The sequence below is a fragment of the Salarias fasciatus genome, chromosome 14 (genome assembly GCF_902148845.1).
Source record: "Salarias fasciatus chromosome 14, fSalaFa1.1, whole genome shotgun sequence".
Lineage (NCBI taxonomy): Eukaryota > Metazoa > Chordata > Actinopteri > Blenniiformes > Blenniidae > Salarias > Salarias fasciatus.
The window spans coordinates 20056948-20079648 of record NC_043758.1 but is presented as its reverse complement, the minus strand read 5'-3'; the positions used below and the strand labels follow the sequence as shown (position 1 = coordinate 20079648).

The following is a 22701-nucleotide window of genomic DNA, read 5'->3' as shown; positions in this document are numbered from 1 at the left end:
CACACAGGTGAACACAAAACGCCGTGATCAGTAACTTTTTAACCATCACCTGAATGAATACATAGACAAACAAATGGCTGCATGGACACAGTCAGAGCCCTGATATTCTGTCCATTGATTCATTTTTATTTTGGTCTGAATGAGACGACTTGTTCTGCGGGAGAATTGCCACTTTGTCTGATTCTCAGAAACTGGAGAGGGAACAGAAAATCCGAGAGCGTGGCCGGTCGGCGATCCACAACAAAGTCTCCTTGTGGAACACGCCTGTTGTTGTGCCTGGCCCTGTTTCTAACCACTCTGCTGGAGGACGCATTTAGCCTTTGGACGTCACGCTGATGATACCGGCGAGTGGCTTAATTACCTCCCCGGAGAGACGAGCGCTCAGCTTGTCTCAGAGCATCTCTTCCTCACATTGTCTAATTTTCTCTTGTTCGGCTTCTAACCGATCCGTCGATGGAACAACGCAGAGGAGCGCAGGTCACAGGGGAGGACGCGCGATCACAACTGGTGTGTGGCCGCAGATGTAAAGGCGATCGCCTGTATTTTGAAGGGTAAAAACACACGGCTTGTTTATGTGAACCTGATCTCAAGAGAATGAATCCACCGGGTTGCGCGAAAGAGACGTATTTCATCCGTCTAAATATAGACTATTCATTGACATCCAGCAACTGTTTAACTTCACAGCAAGCCTCAGCGTGCCAGCAGATGGCCCGAAGGAGGGGAAAGTCCAGTTTGGGATACAAAATTAAAAAAGCCACGTGGCAGAAGTTAGTATGAGAAGTAGTGCTGATGAAGAAAGGAAATTTTCTCACTTCCTCGAATCGCAACTGGATGAATAGCCTCCGGGAATTCAAGGCGATCCCCATAAAAAAACCAACACGAAAACATGCCAGAGTTAAACCTCTTCCTGCTATCTCAAACTCTCACTGGTGGGTTAGACGGAGGGAGGGAGGGAGGGAGGGGTGAACTGCCAAGTCAACAAACACGGTGCCACTTCAACAGCCACCCTGTGCGGGAACTCAAACAGGGACTTTATGTGTTTAGAGCTCATAAAGTGGATGAGTAATCTCGTTGATAAGTGTAACCAAGGACAGACACTCCCCACTCCGATGGCAGACGGCAGTGAGTATTTCCGTTTCCAGGCGGGCCACATCGGAGTTTCTTCGTTGTCAGGTTACGTTCCTCCTCCCCTTTTCCATTCTTTCCATCCAGGGGGCATCAGGTGAATATATTATCACCTCCCACCACAAACTGGCCTTTAACACCTCCTCTTTCCTGCTTGCCACCTGCTTCTGTCCGTCTCTCTCTACCTAAATGTCTTTTTCCCCCCCTCACAGTAAAGCAAGCCAGCTAAAGCCTCAGCTATTTAGGACACTGGAGGGTCTCTGAAGAGTGTCTGTGTGTGTGAGAGACATATTCCTGATGTGTATTGAGGAACGTGGCTCCGCAGCAGGGACAGGAATTTCCCTGGTAATAGCAAAACCATAAATCCAGAAGGCCGCGTCATTCCCTCAGCTCTCTGTGTGACCATGAGGGTTTGTTGACAAGTCGGTGTCACAGGCTGAAAAGTCCTGCATGTGTGAATGATCAGGCCTCTCTGATGATATTCCATCCATGCCTGAGCATGTTGTTGTTTTTCTGCATAATATGAGCCTGTTGGTGTTTTTTTTTTTAGTTATCCTGGAAGGTTAAAAAGCAGCATGTGACTCTGGACTCGCACACCGACAGCTACTGCAAAACAGTATTGGCTTTCACTGAATCCATGCCCTAAACGTGCTCCTATGGAACCACTGAGGATGTTTTCTGGGTACCCCTGTATGTTTATCTGCACGAGCGTGCTCCTCTTTTCCCTCCAGTGCACATGTCCAGTCCTTGGGAAACTCCACTGCTGTCGGGCGACACTCCGTGACTTTCCAGTAGCTTTCTATTATTGACAAGCGCCTCTTCTCAAAGTATGAGATTCTGTATGGCTTGATTTTTCATAGTTTGGATGTGTGCATGTGCAGTCAGAATTACATTTTAAATCAATTTATACATGGAAGAAAATGCATTTTTAATACCTATGTATTATATTTTATATTTCTGTGACTTAAATAAAAGATTTATACAGGTTTTTTTCAGCAAAATTGTGAATGTGGATTTGTTATTCTTATGATTTATTTGTTTTATCAAGTAAAAATTAACTTATGGTCCAAAATGAAATTCTTTGGGAATAAAAATGTACTAACATAAGAATTGGGACATTAAAATGGAGCATCTTACAATATTAAACATTCATATATGCAAAGAGTAAACTCATAGACCATTAATAGAAAACCAATGAACAAGATAAATACACTGTGTTTGTTGGCTTTACTTGTTGCTTTAAATATAATAATGTCAGTGAGATAATTTCAGGCTGAATATTCCTCCTTTGATACATTAGTGGCTCATTTTGACAATATTACGATCACACTGAGAAGGAGCATCATTTTGACCATCTCCATGATGACGCACTCTCTTTATTTCGAGCATGAAATTAGATTTCTGAGTGCTACTTCATGTAATTTAGAGGAAATTAACACCACATAATGTTCTGCTGCATGATGGATGAAATACTGTGAAAATAACACCACTCTAAAATCAAAAACACTCCATGAAACCCGTTGTTTCTCTGGAGTGCAGGCTTGAGTAATCAGCGTCTGTGCGTTCATTTCTCCCCGGTACTCACAGGTCTGTGAAGAGGACGGGAGAATTGGCACGGTGCGACTCCACGTCCTGCATGGCGTTCCACTCATTGATACAGAACTGGTTGGAGGAGATCCTGCTCTGGTAGTAGCTGACCCAGGTCAGGAACAGGCTGCCTGGGTAGTGGTTATGGCAGCGAGCCACTTCGCAGGCCTTGTGGAGTGACTGGAGGGCAGACCTAAGGCAAAAAAGGCGGTCAGACTGGCTGGTCGATAACTTAGAGATATTTATAAAGGTGGATCAGGTGAAAATGTTGAGAAAAAAAGTACTGAGTACAGAGAAGAGATGAACAATCACACTATAACGAGACTGCTTTAAGATGGAGGTCAAGACAGAACAATACAATAGAGGGATGAGGAAGTGAAGACACAGCAGTAGCATGGTGAGAAAGACAAGCAAGAGACAGGAAAAGTCGAAAGATAATGATGAAAGAGTCGATGGAAGTTGAGGAAAGATAAGACCAAGTGATGGAATTGAAAGGCTGGAAGTCAAAGTCAAACTGGGAGAAGTGGAGGCTGCTTACCACATGGCCTGCACAGAAACTGGCTTGAAGACATGAACCCTGTTCACCGTTGATACGCTGAAGCCACTGAGGACACGGAAAAGGGAGAGGGAGAGAACACGGCTTAAAGACAAGATCATTGTGTGAAGAAGTCATCGGAGCAGGCAGCCGGCCTCCCGGGGGAGCAGTAAGAGGAAGTGGGAGTGGCGTCTCACCCGTCTCCATCCAAGTGGATCAGCGTGTTGCTCCACAGAGGTAGAACCAGACCCACAGTGCAGCAGCTGGAAGACAGATCGATATGCTGAATGCTTCCAAACAAGATGCAGCGGTTTGGAAATCGAGGGTGACACTCACAAAGTAAACAAAGAAAGAAGGAAGTCAGCTAGAAGCGTGTCTATGTTGCATTTTCATGCCTGCTCACAAATCATTATGTATTTCAAGCATATAATGGAATAAAGGTGAAATAAAATGCAATTTCAAAATGGAAAATTTAAGAGTTTAAGTGAAAGGTGGATATCATTGACCTGGTGTGTGTGAACACACTACATGAGAGCAGATTTACATCGCTGTGGGCACTGACCTGTCAGAGGAGACAAAGTCCATGCCGAGAACAATGCTCTCCTCTGTGTCCTGCCTGCCGTTGGTGGACACCACCACCATGTAGCGGGTTACCTGAGGATAGGCACTCTCCAGCCGCACAGCCTGCAAGTCGGCAGAAAAACAACACCGGCTCAGGTGAGGGAGGGTGGAAAACCAGCTGTGCGCCTTATTTGTCTCCATCGCTGTTTTCAAAAACATGTTTCCCTCCGCTTTCTATATTTACTTTGTTTGAGATGTTGAATTTTTAATCAGAAAACTGGACAAAGTGTTTGAGTTTGGCTTTTTTTTCCCCCTTTTGTCAAAGTGAAAACGGGAACACACTGCTCCACTTTGTGGGTTTCAGGTCAGAGCACTGTTACAAGTTACTCTTTAAATCTAGTGCAGGTTTCACACGGTTTTGTTTGCAAACAAAGCACTGAAACCAGGCACCCCGGTCATAACGCCGCCTCGCAACTGACCTTTACGACTGTGCAACGTGTGTTACTGACCAGTCGGATGGTGTCCTCCGGGCGCAGCACCGTAAACATGGTCTGGAGATGTTTCTGGAGGTCACCTGCACACGAAAAAAGACTTCAGAAATCTTGTTTGACGTCCAGTTTCTTTTGAACAATTATCATTCTTCACAGTGGTAGACATGTAACTCTGCTAGCGTGTCGTTTGTCCCTGTGGCGAGTTTCCACTGAGTTCACAGTGACCTACATCGAACATAACCTTTAAATCCACCTGAGGAAGTCATCCTTTTTCCAGGTGGCATTCTTCTGATTTTAGTTTTCTGTCATTCATCCAACATGAGCAATTTATCAGTAGTTTTCTACGATAACATCATCATGTTAAAAACTTTACACTGTATGCGCTTCAAAATACTCAAACAGGTCTGAAAGAAGCCTAAACCTGCCGTTTCCCTTGATGCTGTGGAGGGATATTGTGACAGATTCATTCTTCATGTTTACTCTAATTATTTTCTACTGTTTCCTCATCATTTTGGGTGGGGGGTCAAAAGAAGAGGAAGGAAGTGTGGGGAGGTGTTGCAGCTGTGACGTGTGTCGGTACTGTATGTACAAGTCTTCACCTGTGTGCTTGTTTCTGCGCTGGCTGATGCGGGGTGCAGAGTTCGGCGTGGGGCTGTTGCCCCTGGGAAGAAAGAGGGCCGCACCTTTCACCGTGAGGAAACTCTCACTGATACTGAAACAGAGAAAGAGGGGAAAAAAGAGATATGAACAGAAGCCTGAAACACATGGACTGCTGCCATGTTATCTAATCATGTCTGGTCTTTTTGTGCAAGTCGCTGCATTTTGAAATCACTTCCTCTCTTGACTCCACTTCTCGTAATAAGTACAGGACAGCGGGAACCAGGAATAGACGAGTGTCGTCATGATGCTAGTGTCACAATGCTCCATTCAGCTGGCCTCCGATCTGTAGGCTCCCCAAATCTGATCATTGCTGACAGATGAGATGCTAGCAAAACAAGACCGTGAGCCCCGATGTGAACCCAGAACACAATGTTCTCGGCTCCTCCACACAGCTGGATCTCTCTCTCTCACACACACTCTCTCTCAGAACAACAGCTGCCAGTAGGGAGGAGATGGGGTGGGTTGGGAGGAGACCAGAGGTCGGAGGAAGAGTCCATTCCACCAGTGTTTGAGCAGTGGTAAGAGCTGTCCAGCACGCAGCGCTGAACCGAGTTCTGCTCCCCCTCAGAGACACTTAATCTTATTAAATGTGGCTGAGGTCACTCGCTCTGAGCAGAACACATAATAAACCGGGGGTCAGTGTTCCAGGTGTCAAACAGGGTAGTGTGTGAATGCGTTGGATTTTATTCATTTCCACGGTGGCTCAGCTGGAAGACCTACTTCAGGAGATATCTAGGATTGCATCAAATGATGAGCGTGGGTACGAGACATCTAATGAGGTAATTCAGTGGCCAAAATGAATGCAAACATAATAAAGAAACACCTTTCACGTCTTCATTTATGTAAATGTAAACAACTGCAGTGTGTGTGTGTGTGTGTGTGTGTGTGTGTGTGTGTGTGTGTGTGTGTGTGTGTGTGTGTCTCATTATGGGACTACTTTCTAGGAACACTGGAGCCACAGACATAACCAGTAAAATACGGTCATTAAAATTAATCATCTTTGGAGAGTTTTTATATTCATGCGTTTCCATTGTTTTGATTTATTTTGCCTTTGTTCAAGACTTCAGTTACTGCAAGATTTACACAAAAACACAGTTAAGTTGATTTCAGTTTGTTCTTGAAAATAAATTAAAAATAAATCACAGCAACAAATATTTATCAGAGAACACGGATGGAAGAAGTCGGCCGACTGGTTCTTCTGGATATTAAGGCCAGTTTCGTCGCCTCGGGGCTAAAAGTTATGACAAGGAGCTGATGACACACATACGCACAATGAAAATTACCGGGATGAATAAAAGGGGAGTTGGCACTTTTCGAATGAGTGAAAACCTTGGCATTGTGTGTGGATTTTGAAAGTGCATCACTGTGTTGGCTTATCTCTCTCATACTTGGCAGCAGGCTTCATGTCTACACTCTGTGAACTCCAGCAGTTCATCAGGTTATACACTTCTACAGTTTCACATGAAACGAACAAAAAAAAAAAGGCACAAAAATCTGGTGCAGTCCGTCAGCGAGGCTTCCTGTCATCCCTTTTTGTGCGTAACTTCATCTCTCTAACCTCGCAGCCATTCAAATGTCCTTCCTGAGTTTTGCTGAGGGCAGGGATGCAGAGAAACAGCAGAAACTGACAACGGAGACACAGGAAGGGGGGAAAAAAAAGCAGTCTTGTGCTGAGCTCATTTCCCATAACCCAGTCACCCTTGACCCAGCTGTTTCCTCCCCTTCTCCCCATCACTCACTTCCTCTTTTCTGCGTTTCTAAAAACATTGCCCCACTTTTAATTTCCGTCTTAACTCCCCAGTTCCTCGAAAATGAGCCTCGCAGGCAGGCACTGGACTGGGCAATGACCATGTATAGCAGTGCTACTGTACAATGTCATATGTAATGCAATACTGCTACTCTCCCTTAAAAGCGTGCGATGGAAGGCCATGCACGTGCACGCTTGCAAACATGCACCTTCATGTGTGCATGCAGACACGCCAAAAGAGAGTCATGAAAGTCCAACAGACTGAAAGGTGGGGGGCTGTGAACACCTCTCAAATACACTTTCTAAAAATACGGTAGTCCTTTAAAAGTCTTGGCTATTGATAGACAGTAGTCACAGGAACGCCGTTGACTTACTGTACAGATACAGAGAAACGTCTCTCTGACGGCAGCAGTGAAATCGTACTGTAGAGGTTAAACTGCACATGCCCTGACTAGGAAAGGCTTCAGAAGCCACACTACAGGAACACACAGGCAGAAAGATACCTTGACACAAGTGTGATTACAATGAGGACCACAGCAGAACAGTCCAAGAATTAGTGAGCTTTAAGGGCAAAAAAACCCCAAAACAAAACAAAGATTTCATTGCCAAACTTGTGGAAAACAGTTTGAATTGATCTACTTAGGCTGAGAAAAACCATAACAGACACCATTTCTTTTAAATATTTCACCAAAAATGTTTCATCGGCTACTCATGGGTTCACTTAAAAGAAGTTTCGATAAATATTACTTAGAATCCCCATTATGTCACTCAAACAACCCGCTATCTTGATATAAACATCTCTTTCATGACATTAGTGGTGTTGACTTGTGCAACTGGTCTGCCAGTGATTTAAATGGATATATTTGTAATGTGATATGACATCAAAACGGACTGATAGCAGTCTTAGTCATTCATCTGCTGGAATCTACCCTGTACAATAAAGTTACACAAGTGCTGAGAAAACGCTGTCAAACCAAGTGGAAATGCGCACTTTCACGCTGACTGAAGGACAAACACATTCAAAGAGAAGGACTAAATGAGGGCAACAAGTTCAGCTGAATTTGACTCCTGAGTGTGAGAATGAGAGATTAAAGAAAGAGTGCAGCCAACGGCGGGGTGGGTCATCTTCTCGCATTCAGCCCTTCTCGGCTCGGCGCTGCGGAGAAGCTGTAGGTACTTGTTCGGGCAACAGTCACAGACACAATCATCACTATGTAAGGACCACTCCACAGTGGGCCGATAGCTGGGTGACCCCCTCCTTCAGCCCATGTCCATATTAGTCACTCTCAGGAGGAGCGTGGGATAAATATAGGCCATGGCTGTATGCAAGGGCAGGCCATGCTGAGGCCTTATGAGTTCGCACCCGCGACAGATCCAGCTCACAGCAGTTTGGCTGGTATGTATGTACGCCTGTGTGAGTGTGTGTGCCTACATGTCCACAGGTGCATGTCAGGACCTGCTGTGAGAAGATGCAGCCAAGAAACGTGAGACTGGTGATGAACAGAGTAAAAAGTAAAAATGATGGATATGTGTCGGTGGTCCGGTGGATTGCCATAAACAATGTCAATACTGGAGACTGAGTTTTCAGCCAAAGCTGGAGAAACAATAAAGCCTCACAAAAATGCTGGTTGAGGAGAGCAGGGCAGGGCTGGTACACAGAAAGTGAGAGACCTGGTCAGATTAAACACAGACTTTTGTTAAGCAAGCATCCTGGTTAACCTGCTGCTAAGACACTTTGACTTCTTATGGGAACCATGAACGTTGCTGAATTTTCACAGCAGGTACTTTGATAATCCTGTGTGTGATCCACAGTCTGAGCAGCAGCCACATTAGAGAGCTGAACAGACCTGGGCCAGACATGCTATGCTGTTTTTGAGACACGTTTTGTAAGTAACAGTTGAAGGACAACTACAAGCAGATAAACACTAAAGTTATCAAGGGAATCGGTTTTATTCTGATGATAAAATAGAGATGAAGTTAGAGTTTAGCTACTTCAGTCACAATTGTGGATTTGATCTCTTGGAGCAATAAAACATTACTACCCGTGTTATTATTTTACAACATGTCAAACCTGAACACACGAACCCACGCACACCCTATCAGATATATGAAAACAAATGAGACTGACTCAGATATACAACCGCACAATATCATGACGGAAAACTGAAGCCAATTATAAAAACTTCAACTTGATAAGCAAAATTTCACCAGCAGACCGACGTACAAACACACTGGCTTATTGTATGCGGTGACCTATATCCTGCTGCACAAAGCCCTGCTCAGGGGTCTCTCACACACTTCACACAATCACGTTTCAGTCTTATCTGCTTCCTCTGTGAAGAAAAACACTGACACATAAAGCGGAAGAGTGGAGCTTACCAGCATTCTGAAACTGGTGCCATAACAATCGGGTTGAAGATGCCACCTAGCCACAGGTAATACTTAACTCCGACAACAGTCTCCAGTCTTGTAATTACTCCTTGAAGCACGGGTTAAACATTACACATTTGCAATGTGCAGGAGTAAACAAATGCCTACCTGCACATTAAAAAGAAAATTAAACGCACACACAACGTGTGTTTAACATCAAAGATAAGATAGCTGTTGAAGGATAAATACAACAGTGGTGATAAAAACATCCACGATGATACATAAAAAGTCACATGACTTCCCAAACTAATTTGATTTACTGTGCACGTGACTGTTAGTGCACTCTATAAAGAATCCATGTTAAAAAATAAAACACACACAAATAATTCCCAGGAACAACCCTGGCAAAGTTTCATTGTATGATTTACTGAAAAACTCCACAGCACAGTCATCTGTGGAATCACCTGAATACAATCGCCATCCATGACTCACATACTCCTTCAATATCCTGCAAACCACAACAGAGAAGCCAGCTTAGGCCAGGAAAGCCCCCAAACACAGGAACTCCAAGACATATTGGTAAAGGTGATATCATTAGCTTTAAAACAAGTAATTTGTAAAAAACTTCTTTTGTCTATTCCCTAAATCATTAAAGTTCATTAATCCTCAGTTTGTAAATTCGCAAAACAGACTGATCTCTCCAGACTTATGTCCGGCTAAATCTTTTACATGGACCACGCAAAAGGAAGTGCTTGCCTTATTGTCTGTGGACACACCGAGATAAGATCAGTGTAAACTACATTAATGCTAACCGGGTGACATTAGACAACCTTTATATTATTAGCCTTTTTTTATCTAGAACATGTTGGCCAGCTGACCTGAAAGCACAGAGCCAAACTTACTTAGTTTGTGTGTTTAAGGGAGTTAAAAAAAAAAAGATAGTGGCAGTTGTGCAAGGAATATCTAGGGCAGAGCAGCTCTGACTTATGAGAAAGCTTAGTATCATGGTTGCAAAAGACCACATTGAAAGTGACATTTAATTGCATAACTCCTGAGGTAAGAGTAAAGAGCCAAGTGGAGAGAGGCCAGTTTGAGTCAGTCTCTAGAAAGCATTACCTTACAATGAGTTACAGTCTCCTGACTTGAGGATGAAGTTGTTGTCCATCACGGTACTATCAACAAAAATATACTTAAACTGTTCACCTAAAGTGTAGTAATTGATCTTTCTAGTTGCCTTAAATTCAATTCAAACACTGTTCATCAATGCCAGTTTCTAACAACTACTTTTCTAGAACAGTGCACTCTTCATCTTATCTCCAGATGTAGCACCCAGGTGTGTTTCTGGTGGCATCTCCTCAGATCCGACCAGTGTCTGAACTTGTGAAAGTAGGTAAGATGACTCAAACATCATACAGAGCAAGATGCCTTAGTAAGGTCAACAAGGGAGAACAATGATGAGTAAAACTCTGCTACGTCACCAGGAAATACATTCATCTGTGATGCTGCACAAGTGTTGCAAATGGATCCACTGACTCACACTCCGAGTTTAACTGGAAAAGTAAATCACTACAATCAGCACAATCCAAGTAATGCCAAGTTTGATTTTCTATCATTTCGATCACTTTCTAAACTGATCCCTAGAGGAGAAAACAGGTGCACAACTTCATGAAGTTTCTTGTGCTTGCCTTGTCATGTACATGAGGTTGCAGCTGATTGCATAATCTGCTGCCCAAAGGTTGTCTTCCTTCATTTTCTTTTTTTTTTTTACTTACAGTTGGTTGATCTGATTGTTTGACACCACCGCGTCGTCGCTGGAGCGAGGGACCATCTCGGCCCCGCAGCAGGAGCAGAAGCTGACCGCCGACGAGCTGTCGGAGGCGGACACCGTCCCGAGGGTCATGTTGGAGCGGCTAGAGTTGAGGGGGGGTCAGGTGCTCTTGGTCCGGAGAGGAGGAGGGGGGGACTAGTTCATTCGGTAGGATGTAGTCGTGAAAGTGAGTCAATATCATGCACGGCATGCGCTCGGTGCATGTGAGTTAAAACTGCTAAATCTGACACCGCGTGCTCTCAGCGGCACCGCGCGGCAGTCCACGAAGCCCCGTCACGGACATTTCCAAACAGCGGCTTCACCAGCGTGGCTCGTCCGCGGCGGTAAAAACAGCGAGTATCCTTCACCGAGCGCCGTCCTGAGACGTATGACTCGGGCCGAACTCTCTCCGGAGGAGTCGTCGGAGGGAGGAGCCGCGGCCACGTGCTTCGGGGGAAACGTCGGAGCCAATGACGGAGGGAGGGAAGTCCGGACAGGACGCGCGGGCATGCGCGCGCGGACGCGAGCGTGTGTAAACCACTGGCACCCGCGATGTTTCCACCAGCTGAGGGTGTGCTTATCAGGAATGCACGGTGTTTGGTTAAAAACTGGATGGACCTACTTCTTGGTACAAGGTGGTTCTTGTGTCTAAATGTCTTACATAATAAAGAAGGTTCAAGGTGAGTGTGTTTGAGAAAATCAAGTTAATACATCTGAAAACAACAAAGAGCCAAAGTCCATTAAGTGAACTGGTTTATGAGGGTCAATACTGGATGTGCCCATTATTAAACTAATGTAATAGAAACAATCAAACCCACATGAGCGTTTGGTTTTCTGAGAAAGAGCAAAGCCCGGGCTTCACTTGTCTCCACTCCACCCATTCCTCCCAACACAGACCTTGTGGTCGGGTTACATAAGGAAAAGAACAAATGAAAAACAGGCTGGAGCACTGCTGGCTGGAGCAGCAGCTGGAGTGTGGAGGCAGAGCAGAGATTCGCTGGAGCCTGCCTTGTCAAGACAGTCTGCGATCCCTCGCACGGAGCTCATCTGAGGATATCAGGTGTAAACCGAGGTGCCCTTCCATGTTGGGCGGGCGCAGTGTTGTGGTTCATTTTTATAGCCGATTGCACATTTAATGGTCAATTGGCGTGCTAGCATGCAGGGTCCTATGTAAGCTGACAGAGATTTGAAAAACATCATAAAGCTGCAGGCCTCCTCCTCATGTTCACACCGGCGTGCAAGTATCCAAAACAAAACCATCTGCGGCACATGTGGGACCTGCACGTCTATGCAGCATTGCTAAACTGCTTCTTCACGTGGTTATCGAAGGGAGATTTTAGAGGGTGGCGGAGGCCCACTCCTCAATCCCATTAGCCAGGTTTCTGGTGTCTCCACATCTGGAAGGTCCACAGAAAGTGGCTCCAGCCTGGCCAGAACATGATTAATAATTAAAACGTTTATATTGGCACTGCATGTGTTATTCTAGGGTGAACTGTAGTTATTGTGGATCGTCTGTATGGTGCAATAAATGTAATGCTGCATTATAAAGTATAAAAACTAACAGCATGCCCTTGGAAAACATTTATTCCTGAGGGCTGAAACGCTGGTGAGTCATCTGAGCACGAGACAGGTAAATACAATACATTCAACATCTGTATTGACACATTTTAATTACCTGCAATTCATTCAGGATCTCTTTTCTATAGCTAATCTGCACAAGGTTCAGTTTGGCAAAGACAGACAAAATGTCATGGATTTCTGACAAGTTGAACTGAGAAAGTATGAAGCCAAAGGATTACAAGCTTTTCACCAGGACAAAACTCACTGTCTGCTCAACATGTTCAAGAACAATCCCAGCCTCTAACATGCACACTGAAATAAGCTACCGGAGTTCCCTAACATGTTGGTGGCGTCCAGTTTTCGTAATTTTCATGGTGTATTTCAATTTAATAGAGCACTTAATTTCTATTAAACAATTTTCATTTCATTATTTCCATTCTGTCTCTTGGTAATCTGTGTACACACAGGATATTGCTGGTGTTTTTAGTATATTTAGTTCATTCAAGTATGGGTAGACAGGGCAGGGTATCTCTGGAGCGCGCTGACGGTCTTCCACAGGTCAAACACAGTCAGTTATATCGATAGATATATTCAACTGTGGCTGAACTGCAAATCAAATTTCCCTAAATTTCTCATGTGGCAAACATTTTTTCACTCAAAGGATTTGAACTGGTGTAAAAGTATGAAAGAACAAACAAGATGAAAGATGGGAAAAAGAAAACCCATTGGATTCACAAAAGGAGAACTACATTTAGAAGCAAACGTTCCTGTCCTGACAAGACATACCAATTAAACCATTACCTTTCATTTTTTAATCAGACACAAAAGACGGATCTTCTGAAAGAGTTTCTCTTTCAACTGAAAAGTAAATCTGATTTTCCCCTCGATGTAATATGTTACCTCATTCTTGTAAAATGAATGCTGGGAACTTGTCAGACTTCCAAAAGCAGTTTTGTGGCCAGCAGTGTGAATACAGAGAGATGACCTGAGCCTCACATCCTCCATTCTTCCTCACTGAAACCGCCCATAATGTGGTTAGAGGAGCGGCTGGGATAAGTTCCTTGATCTTCTGGTCAACTTTCCTCACCTCTGAACTACCTTTGAATATTTCTTTGTAGTTCAGTGTGAGAGAAAGGCAGTGTGTGAATTTTGTAACTTAAACGACTCCTCCAGGAAGGCAGCAGACAAGACTACAAATATTGACAATATGTACATTTTCCAAATGATAACAGATAGGGAACCAAAAGTCATCATGTATGTTTTCACACGTGTCTCATTGTGTGTGCTGTGCTCACAGCTGACACTCAAACACCTGCAGCTTGATCCTCTTCCTAAACAACACCTCATCTTTCCGTCCACAACTACTGCGTCACAAGACGGCATGTCTAGTGTGTGTTGAACTGGCCTGTGAGCGGCAGATCAACACGCGTCCACTCTGGTCATGTGATTCTGTTTAGTGTCATCAAATCCATCTAGGATTTAGTGGAAACAAATTTCTCTGTGGGGCTGGTAACATGAGACCATGTTGTGGTGTTTTGCTGAGCCCCGAACGAGTTGCACAATTGTGTCTTCTGCTGGTCTGCCAACTGAAAGGGAATTGGACATAAACATGAAGGGCCAAAAGTGCATGTGGGAGTCCTCCCGATCTCCTGAATTTACCATTCCCACAGCTGGAAAGAGGGCTCATGTTAGCACACTGCTGTGCAATAAAAGGATAAAACAGTCAATTTTCTAATTCTGCTGCAGGGATTTATTGCCAAAGCACAACAGAGCATTTCCATTCCATATGAAAATACTGATTCTTTTCTGAAAGTGGGGAAGTTGTGCATGATTGGTTACAGTGGCCAAACCACACATAAAAATCCTTGTCAAGATGGAAAATAAAGCAAAGAGCAGACGTAATGTTTGCTGACTACACAGCCTACTCAGTTCGAAAAGAAGCACTTAACCTTCAAAAAAAAAAAAAAAAACAGACAAGAAGAACAAAGACTGACTTGTTAGGAAAATAGTTACTGGAACTACTAACTTAAAATGTGAGCAATAACAAATTCACTCATTTTTTTTGGTGTGAGTTTTAATAAAATCCTCAACATGTCTATGTGCTGAGAGGCACATGTAGAAACTTGTAACTACTGCAATGCAGAGACATGGAAAGGACTGGGGCATGAAAATAGTATATACTTCACAGAAAATCTAAAATTTGTTGTCACATCTCCTGCACATATTTACCACATCTGATCAATCCTGTCCAGACTGTTGCCTTATTGGTTTTAAGCTGATATGTGCAGTGGAAAAGGACATGACTTGCTGCATGTTTAAAGAGCAGGTGTACTCCAGGAAAACAGAGGGCAGGTGTGGTATCTGCCGTTGTGTGTAAATGACAGGGAACGGCCTATTAAATCCAGCAGGCATGTCTTCACATGAAAGGCCAAGCTTGCCCTCGGCTCGGTGCTTGTTGCTGCATCTTGACCTACTTGATCTACAAAGTCATTAAATTCTTGGCCTGATGAACCTGCTCTGCTTCTTTACACCTGGATAGGAGGTGCAGCTTGAATCGACAATATGAAAACTCAACTGTACGCATAGAGACTTGTGGGGAAAATGAATTTGGTTGGTCGACTGTCAGAACTTCCTCGCTTGTTCTCATTGAGTCAGGACCCCTTGTCAAAAAAAACAAACAAACTCGATGCCCTGTAAAACGAAGCCAAACTAATGGCTTTCAATTATTATCTGCTATAACTCTAATCAAACAACACAATTACGAGTTCAGCAAAATAAACACATATTTACAACGTAGACACAAAGGGAGGACAAGGTCAGACCTCTCTCATCTTCAGCCAGCTTGGTTTTGCCAAAAGCAAACAGATAAGGTGGCTGCGGTATTGTCGCACGTGTCATTTTATGACCCTCACACCAAGCCATCAGAAAAGGCCGACATTTCGAATCAGACGATTCTGCGCCTTCATCTTCTACACCTTCATTCTTCTGGCAACACGTGCGACATGAAGCGGGCTTAAAGCTAATTACCCAGATCAGCGATCAAAGAGGCATGCAAACTGAATATTACTGTGGAATCTGTCCCAGCCTTGTTCCTGCCTCTGCAGCGTCACATCGATCACTAGGCAAGCAGCTAATGGGCTCTCTATGCCGGGTTCAGAGTGAGAAAATATAAATCGATCAAGTGCTAAAGGTGTATGAGCAAAAAGATTCAAACAAACAAATCTGACTGCGCACATAGAGGTGGACCGGGCCACTGAAAGTCACTGACAGGCGTGTCATGCCACCCGATATCCCTGCAGTGGAAGCGCCTCAGTCGGTGGTGCATTGGCCACCGCAGAGCAAACTCTATCAGTCCCATTTATCTAACCTTTTGAAGATTTACTTTGGAATAGAAGAAAACCTTCAGATGCTGGTTTCGTAACTCTGGATAGAGGAGAGAGAGAGGGAAGAAAAAAAAGTTTTTCAAAACAGTGTCCTTGACAGTCAGTGTCAGTCCTGAGGCAGCAGTGTGTGGTAGAGATTCATTATTGCACTGCAGCAGCGTTATACTTCATTGGTGTGGAGCAGCTGTTTGTGTGGGTCTGTGTGAAAGAGAGGTTGACACCGTGTGAGAGAGAGAGAGAGAAGGAGAATAGGAGGGAGAGATGAAGTGTGAGCCTGTGAAAAGTCGACTGAATGACAAAGGAAAGAGACTGCATTTCAGCGGGCGAGCGGGAAATGAAGATGGAGCAGAAATATCACTGCAGTGAAGGAGCCACACAGCTCCTTGCAGTCAGACCTATAGCCTCGCTCTGCTGCTCCAGTCCATTTGACGGTTGGGGAACACACAGTTAATTGGACCTCCCCTCTTATGTAATGTGCATCAGGGGTCACTCGGCAAGGTCTTTGGCTGCACCCTGCATGTCAGCAGTCTTAAAAAGATAACTAAGCAACCGAGCCAAATGGTAAAACATAACAATATTAGCCGGACGGGGGATTCAGCTCGATGTATGCGTGTGTGTGCTTTCACATCTGTGGGTATGACTTCAGCAGCTGCTGCAGCTAGGAGATATTACCTAACAGATAATTGGGACCACATGGCCTTCTAATCGCCATCGGGGTGTGCTGAAGGCGCGGGTGAAGTCACCATGTCTCAGTTTTCAAACATATGTGACAGAGTCAGAAATGTTTTCAAACACGGCCCACTTTGAGATAAACCCCACTCTGTTCTGCTTCGACGCAACGTGCTACACATGAAACACTGGACTTATCATGGATTAGATGTGATCATAAACTCAATTACAATTTCAGGGCAATAAGGAACTGCTTGCAGCAGCTTGTGCCAGCAACTCCATTGGCAAATGTTTGTGTAAGCTTGGCTGTTTAGTTTGCAAAATGTGCTGCTAATACCAGTGGAGTTGCAGTTTATGTGCACAGTCATATCCATCCCATTCACGTCAACAAGTGTCCTAGTGGAAAATGCAGGCCTGTCCAGGAACAAAGACTCTGATTTAGAATTCGTCGGCTTTGGGCATGAGGAAGTTGGTCAAAATAGTGGGAATGAGGCTGGTGGTAGATAAACAAATGGGAGGTTCCTATGCTAGACTGAGAGCTGAGCACCGGCCCTCACAGACTACCTGTGTGGTCCTGCCGATAAACGAAGCTCACACATTCACACTGATGTGCAAAATTAATAACACCAGTTAACCTCCAATATGTTAATTCATGCACAGACACACTAAAGGACACACTCAAACATTAATGGCGATGGCTGCCATGCAAGATGCTCGACCCTTATTTAGGGTAGTTTGGGGTTCATTGACAGTGCTGAAGAACTCTTGGACACGTGGCAGACAGGGCTTGAAATGTTACAGCTGGGAAAATCAAAACGCACAAAGAAGCACAAACTTCACTGGAACAGAGCAGGAGCTTATCAAACCCACGTAACATGTTTTCAAACACCCACAGCAGTTCTTGCGTTTCCAAATTAATTCCCCTCCTCTTTGATTTAATGCTCATCAGAACCCTTCCTCTGCCCCACCAGGCAGAAGAGGGGAGTATATACACACTGAGGCACTAGGTTTACATATTTTTGGTTGTTTATCCTTGGGTTTATTTTGGACTGCTTTCCGTGATCATTTGTTAATGATAACCTTTAAAAGAAAAAAAAACTGGTTCATGTAAAATGGTATTGGCAAAGTTGAAGAAATTATTCTTATGATGGTTGATGTGGGCATTTATTACAGACCCATTTCCAGAACAGTTTATTCATATTTTAATAAATAATATTTTTAAGGGGGAAAAAAAAGCCAAATTCTTTTGGTGGAAAGTCAATTACTGATTGAGAGGAACAATTTATTTTTGGTGTGAATCTCAATCCACATGTGCTTTACTAAGTTCATTAAAAACTACTTTCATGTAGTATAATTGGACCGATGAAGCTGTGTTGCACAACTCGTGTTTTCAATTTCTCCAGGTTATGAAATGGTGTGTTCAACATTAGCACATGATCTGAGCCAGCAGTACAGCTCCCTACTCCTGCACAGTGTCATGAGAGTGTGACCTTAAATGAAATGTGCATTTTAATGACGATACTGAGAAGAGTGAACATTATTAGTCTCTCAAGCAATGCATGTATGGAAATATATAAATATATATAAAAAAACAGTTCAATCTAGACAATTGTACATGACCCTGCTGTATGGATGATCTCAGGCCTTAAAGCTCTGACCTTCCTGCAGACTGCAGACCAGGGGGAGCCTGAGCAGCTTTTTTCAGATGCATTTGATTTTGCCAAGCCAGCTTTCGCTGGGGCTGTGTGGTGTGACGTGGGAGGGAGGGGTCATTCAAGACACGCAGAACTGAAATCTGAGAGTGAGACTGGGAAGACGCCAAAGCTAAAAGGTGAGGCATAAGAAAGCGCCACAGCAGCGGAGTTCAGCCTGAGTCTGATGAAACGGCGCCTTGCTGCAGTGCTGGTCTGAGCTACACCCACATTGGTGCAAAGAGGCAGGGAACTTCTTCAATCTGTCATCATCTGGTGCCATATTCATCATTTCTATCAAATGTCCTACAGTTTGTGTCGAGCTTTCGGTTCATATCTGTAATGTTTAAACCTCCTGGCAGGGTGGGAACTTATTCAGACCGGTCATTTAGTCTACACAGCTCTCACAGGACGAGATATGAGCTGTCAGTGTGCGGACAAGCTCATTACAGCTGGAGCACATCTGTCATGTTGAACGCAGAAGCTTTTTCATTACATTATTCTTCATTACACTGCGCATTGTGTGGCAGTTTTAAGAGATCAACCTTTATAAATAAACTACAAAATCACAAAGTATTTCACAAAAAAGTCGATGCCTGTATTTTCCTTGATCATCAAAATAATTTTGAGCTGTATTAGGAATTATATTTTGACGTGATAAAACACTGTGGGAGACTGAGGTAGTTGTCTGTGTAGTGCAGCTGGTTGTACAACTACAGTATTAGGAGGTGTTTTCATCTTGTAAAACCTGACTACATTATTCCACTGCTCAAGACAACTTCGGACCAGGATACAACATGATGACGGATACACGTGAGCCGTCTAAACAATAGCACAATAACAGCGGTGTGACGTTCATGCCTTTTATAGAGACAAGCAGGTCAAAAGCAGATTGTTTGACTCCTTTCTGATGCAAATCAACTACTCCCTGTTACATCAGGGTCAAATATTGAGAAACGGTATTCAAAAAGTTTGAGTTTTGTATAAGGAATAGACTACTATTTACATCCTGCTCTTACACAAGCGAAACACACTGTTTTATTGTCTGTCTTACTGTATGTAAAGTAAATATGTTTCATAACACTATGTAAACAGGCTTTTCATTGTTTTGACAGGTTATTTTTTCCACATACTTCAATTACAATCACATGACAGTGCCAGTCCCAACAGGAAATGCAGCTCATGCTTCAGCATGGACAGCAGCAACATGAGAACACCGGGACTTTCTTGCAGTGTTTTTAGTATGTTGATCATTAACAGATCAAACGACGTGGATGTATTCTCTAAACATAATGCAACAGCTTCAGGAAGCGCTAACAGAAAAATGTTCTCATGATGCCGTTAATGTCTGGTGATCCACAGTCTCCCCCTAGTGGCCAGGGAAAGAACTTACAGAGGATGACAGAACAGAAATCAGGAGATGCTGAGTTTTGACAGAACTGTTCTTACCTCCTGGGCTGAGAGCGGCGATCATCCTCACCGCTGCCTGACTCCTGGAGAAGAAGAAAAACACTGTCAGAGGAGGGGGGTATCAGTGGTGGCCAAGAGGTTAGTGAAGTGGAATTATGACTGGAAGTTTGTAGGTTTGATTCCCTCAGCTGACAGGTCTCCACTGTGGCTCCTTGAGCAAGACCCTTGACCCCCATCAGCTCACTGGAGCTGCACTCTATGTGGTCGCACCTCTACATTTTAGAAATAGACCCATCCCAGATGTGTCAAATTGTCAATGCAGACAAAAAAGGAATTTCCCCAAGGGGATTAATAAAGTGTTTTTTTAAGAGACCTGGCTGGCTCTTAGGTCACATGCTCAGTCAAACTTAATTAATGTAGCATTAAAGGAGTGTTAAACTGGCAGACAGAGAGGGACGTCTACATAAAGCTTTTCATCAGAGACTTCAGCCACACGGATGGGCCTGGGTGCTGAAGTGAAGGCTCAGAGGTTCAGGGAGGCTCAGAGCAGGGCCCGGGGATAAGGCTGAACAGACAGTCCACGCACACACCCCCACCTCACCCTCCAAAATGCAATCATCCTCCCCCAACGCTGTGACCGACACAGCTCGACACACGCGCGCACACAATTTTAATCCCAGCCTGTTTCTGTAATCCCTCCCAAACTCAAGGGAGGGAACTTTCTCTTTGGCATCGGTCTATCAGTCCTGACCAGCAAACACACACAGACGGAAAACACTGAGCAGCAATGAACATGCTAATGACGGTGGTGACAGATGGAGAGAAAGAGCACCGACTATGGAGAGGTGAGGAAGAGGAGGGTGAAAGCTGGGTCCTTTAGGTGGGCTCAGGGCTTCAGGAGCAGGGATTGTGTTGTCATGTGCTCGAACCGAGGTGTGATTAGACCTAGAGAGAGGCAGCCGGCTGAATGATGCTCTCAGCATCAGCTCACTAACAGCCTGCTGCCTCCAACTAAAAAAAAAAATACCGTGACACAGGAGAAATAGGAGTCAGTGCTAGCGCGCGCACACACACACACACACACACACACACAACTGGTAAACTGCTTGCTTGACAGATTTCAAAGGCAAATGTGAAACCAGTATAGCATGACACCTCTGCAGGGCAGCTAGACCGCTAATGTGCATTTGGGGTCGTCAACCTATGATATGCATTTAAAACCACATACCATAATAAGCTCGGCTGTAGCAGGGTACGAGCCCATCTCCATGGTTACCACGCCATTGCATGGATGTGTAGGGAGTGGTCGTATAGCCAATGAGAGGAGGGGAGTCGGTGTGCAGCTAGGCAGATTACTGCACACTTCCACAGCAGGGAAGCTATTCCCCCCCACCGTGCTGAGGGAAAATAATGCTGGTTGTGTCAGCAGTGGGTCAAAAATCTGAAAATCTGCATGATTAATGTTTCCAAGTTTAGGAGCAGCAGGAGGAGAGCTTATCAAATCTGTGCTGGAGTGACAGTGGTACTCCAGCTGTGAGCGTCATGATTCAACCCTGTTTTAGGCGCTTAATCTCTGCTCCTTGCTCGACACAATGCTGTGTGTTGTGCTGTGCCTTTTCTGTGCTGTTCCCCTCTCAGCTGAAGAAAGGTTAGCGGGGCACTCACATGGCTGATTCACATCACAAACGGGTCTCATGACAAGCGTCTGCTGAACTCACCCTCAGAACCTTCCGATGCCTTAAAGGAGCAAACCCTCACTCCCGAGTCACAAAATCACAAGCATTTAGATTTTCCTTTAATTATTGCAACCTGGTCAAGCTTTGAATGAGAAACACAATGACCTCTGAACCTTTGACCTTTTATCTTTTGGTTTGAATTATACAACCACTTTCAGCCAATTCATACTTGGTTTTAATGCTTCATTTGTGTGCTGAATTAACATGTGAATCTTTGATTGCTCATCAAATAAAAGCCTCACAATTTTTTTGCTAAGAACAGATCAGAGGCTTTCTATGTTGCATGAGCATCAGTGTCTATGAATCTCACTGGAAGCAAGTTATCCTCGCCATGGTTTAAGGCCTCTTATCTGTGGCAGCCACACCAGCACGCGTTGCCTCGATCTGTGTCAGGGGCTGGGGGGCAGACTTGGTGAGCCTCGGGGTGTCAGGGTGGATAACAGCACTGCCCCGCTCTCTCCAACAGGGTCTGACAACCCTGTCACAGTAACCCGCTTCCCAGCAGCCCCTCTCCCCTCACTGTCACTGCGCTAACCGGATGTCGGTCTGAGGCGGTGGTGCTGCCACAGCTCGTCATCTGAAGAAGCAACACGGAATAAACGGAACATATGGTGATTTCTACTCTCGGTTAAAGTTGTTTCGGTTAAAAAATGACTTGACTTTTCAGGGAGGAAGTGAATTAGCAGACATGAGCTCCACCTACTAACATTACCCTGCTGGGTTTGAGTTTGTTTCAACAAAAAAGTTCAGTATTTTTTTTTCCAAAAATGGCCATAAAGAACAAAGAACTGAATGGCGTTTGTGGCAACTTCCACCCCATCCCCCGGAGAGGATACAGTAAGAGGCTAGCCGCTAGTGGAGTTAGCCTCCCTCCAGACCCGCGGTGACTCGAGAACACCGAGCCCAGATGTCAACCCGGTTCACGGACACTCACAGACACGCAGGGGCTGGAGGTGGTGCTCGGTGTGGGCGACCGCTGGACGGTGACCAGCGCCATCCCGGCTGCGGCGGTTCGGACCTCGGTCACCTCCGGGAGGGAAACGCCGGGACGGCAGGCATTATTTTGGGGGGGCAGAAACTCCAGTGAGCGGATCTCCGGAGGTTATTTCTCCGGCGGGTGCTTAGTTTCTCCCGGCGGTGTCAAGTGGCAGGAAGTGAGTCAACACATCCGGTCTGACCCCGTCAAAATAAAAGAGGCGTCGTGAGGTGATTTCAGTTAAACGTAGACACCACCCCCCAAACAAACAAACAAACAAACAAAAAAACAAAAAGGTTATTGCAAGGTTCATTTTTAGATTGGCTCACATGTGGAATTTCCAAATAGCTTTATACCCTGAACAGACATGTGAATGAACAGGATTATTTCATA

General features: G+C 44.6%; 1 protein-coding gene across 2 annotated transcripts in view; it reads right to left on the bottom strand.

Moving 5' to 3' along the window:
• The window catches only part of ssh2a (slingshot protein phosphatase 2a), a 28552-nt gene extending 6096 nt beyond the window's left edge, over positions 1-22456 (bottom strand). The window contains exons 1-8 of one of the 2 annotated variants that reach the window (XM_030108625.1): positions 22267-22456; positions 19636-19679; positions 4899-5011; positions 4318-4382; positions 3810-3931; positions 3445-3510; positions 3251-3316; positions 2711-2905 (exon numbers count right to left, since the gene is read on the bottom strand). In XM_030108625.1, coding sequence (XP_029964485.1) covers positions 2711-2905; positions 3251-3316; positions 3445-3510; positions 3810-3931; positions 4318-4382; positions 4899-5011; positions 19636-19679; positions 22267-22329 — 734 coding nt within the window. In that variant the 5' untranslated portion in view covers positions 22330-22456. Of the gene's footprint in view, positions 1-2710; positions 2906-3250; positions 3317-3444; positions 3511-3809; positions 3932-4317; positions 4383-4898; positions 5012-10848; positions 11265-19635; positions 19680-22266 lie in introns of those variants that run through there. The other variant, XM_030108624.1, reaches the window with a different exon arrangement.
• Between the last annotated feature and the right edge of the window lie 245 nt (positions 22457-22701).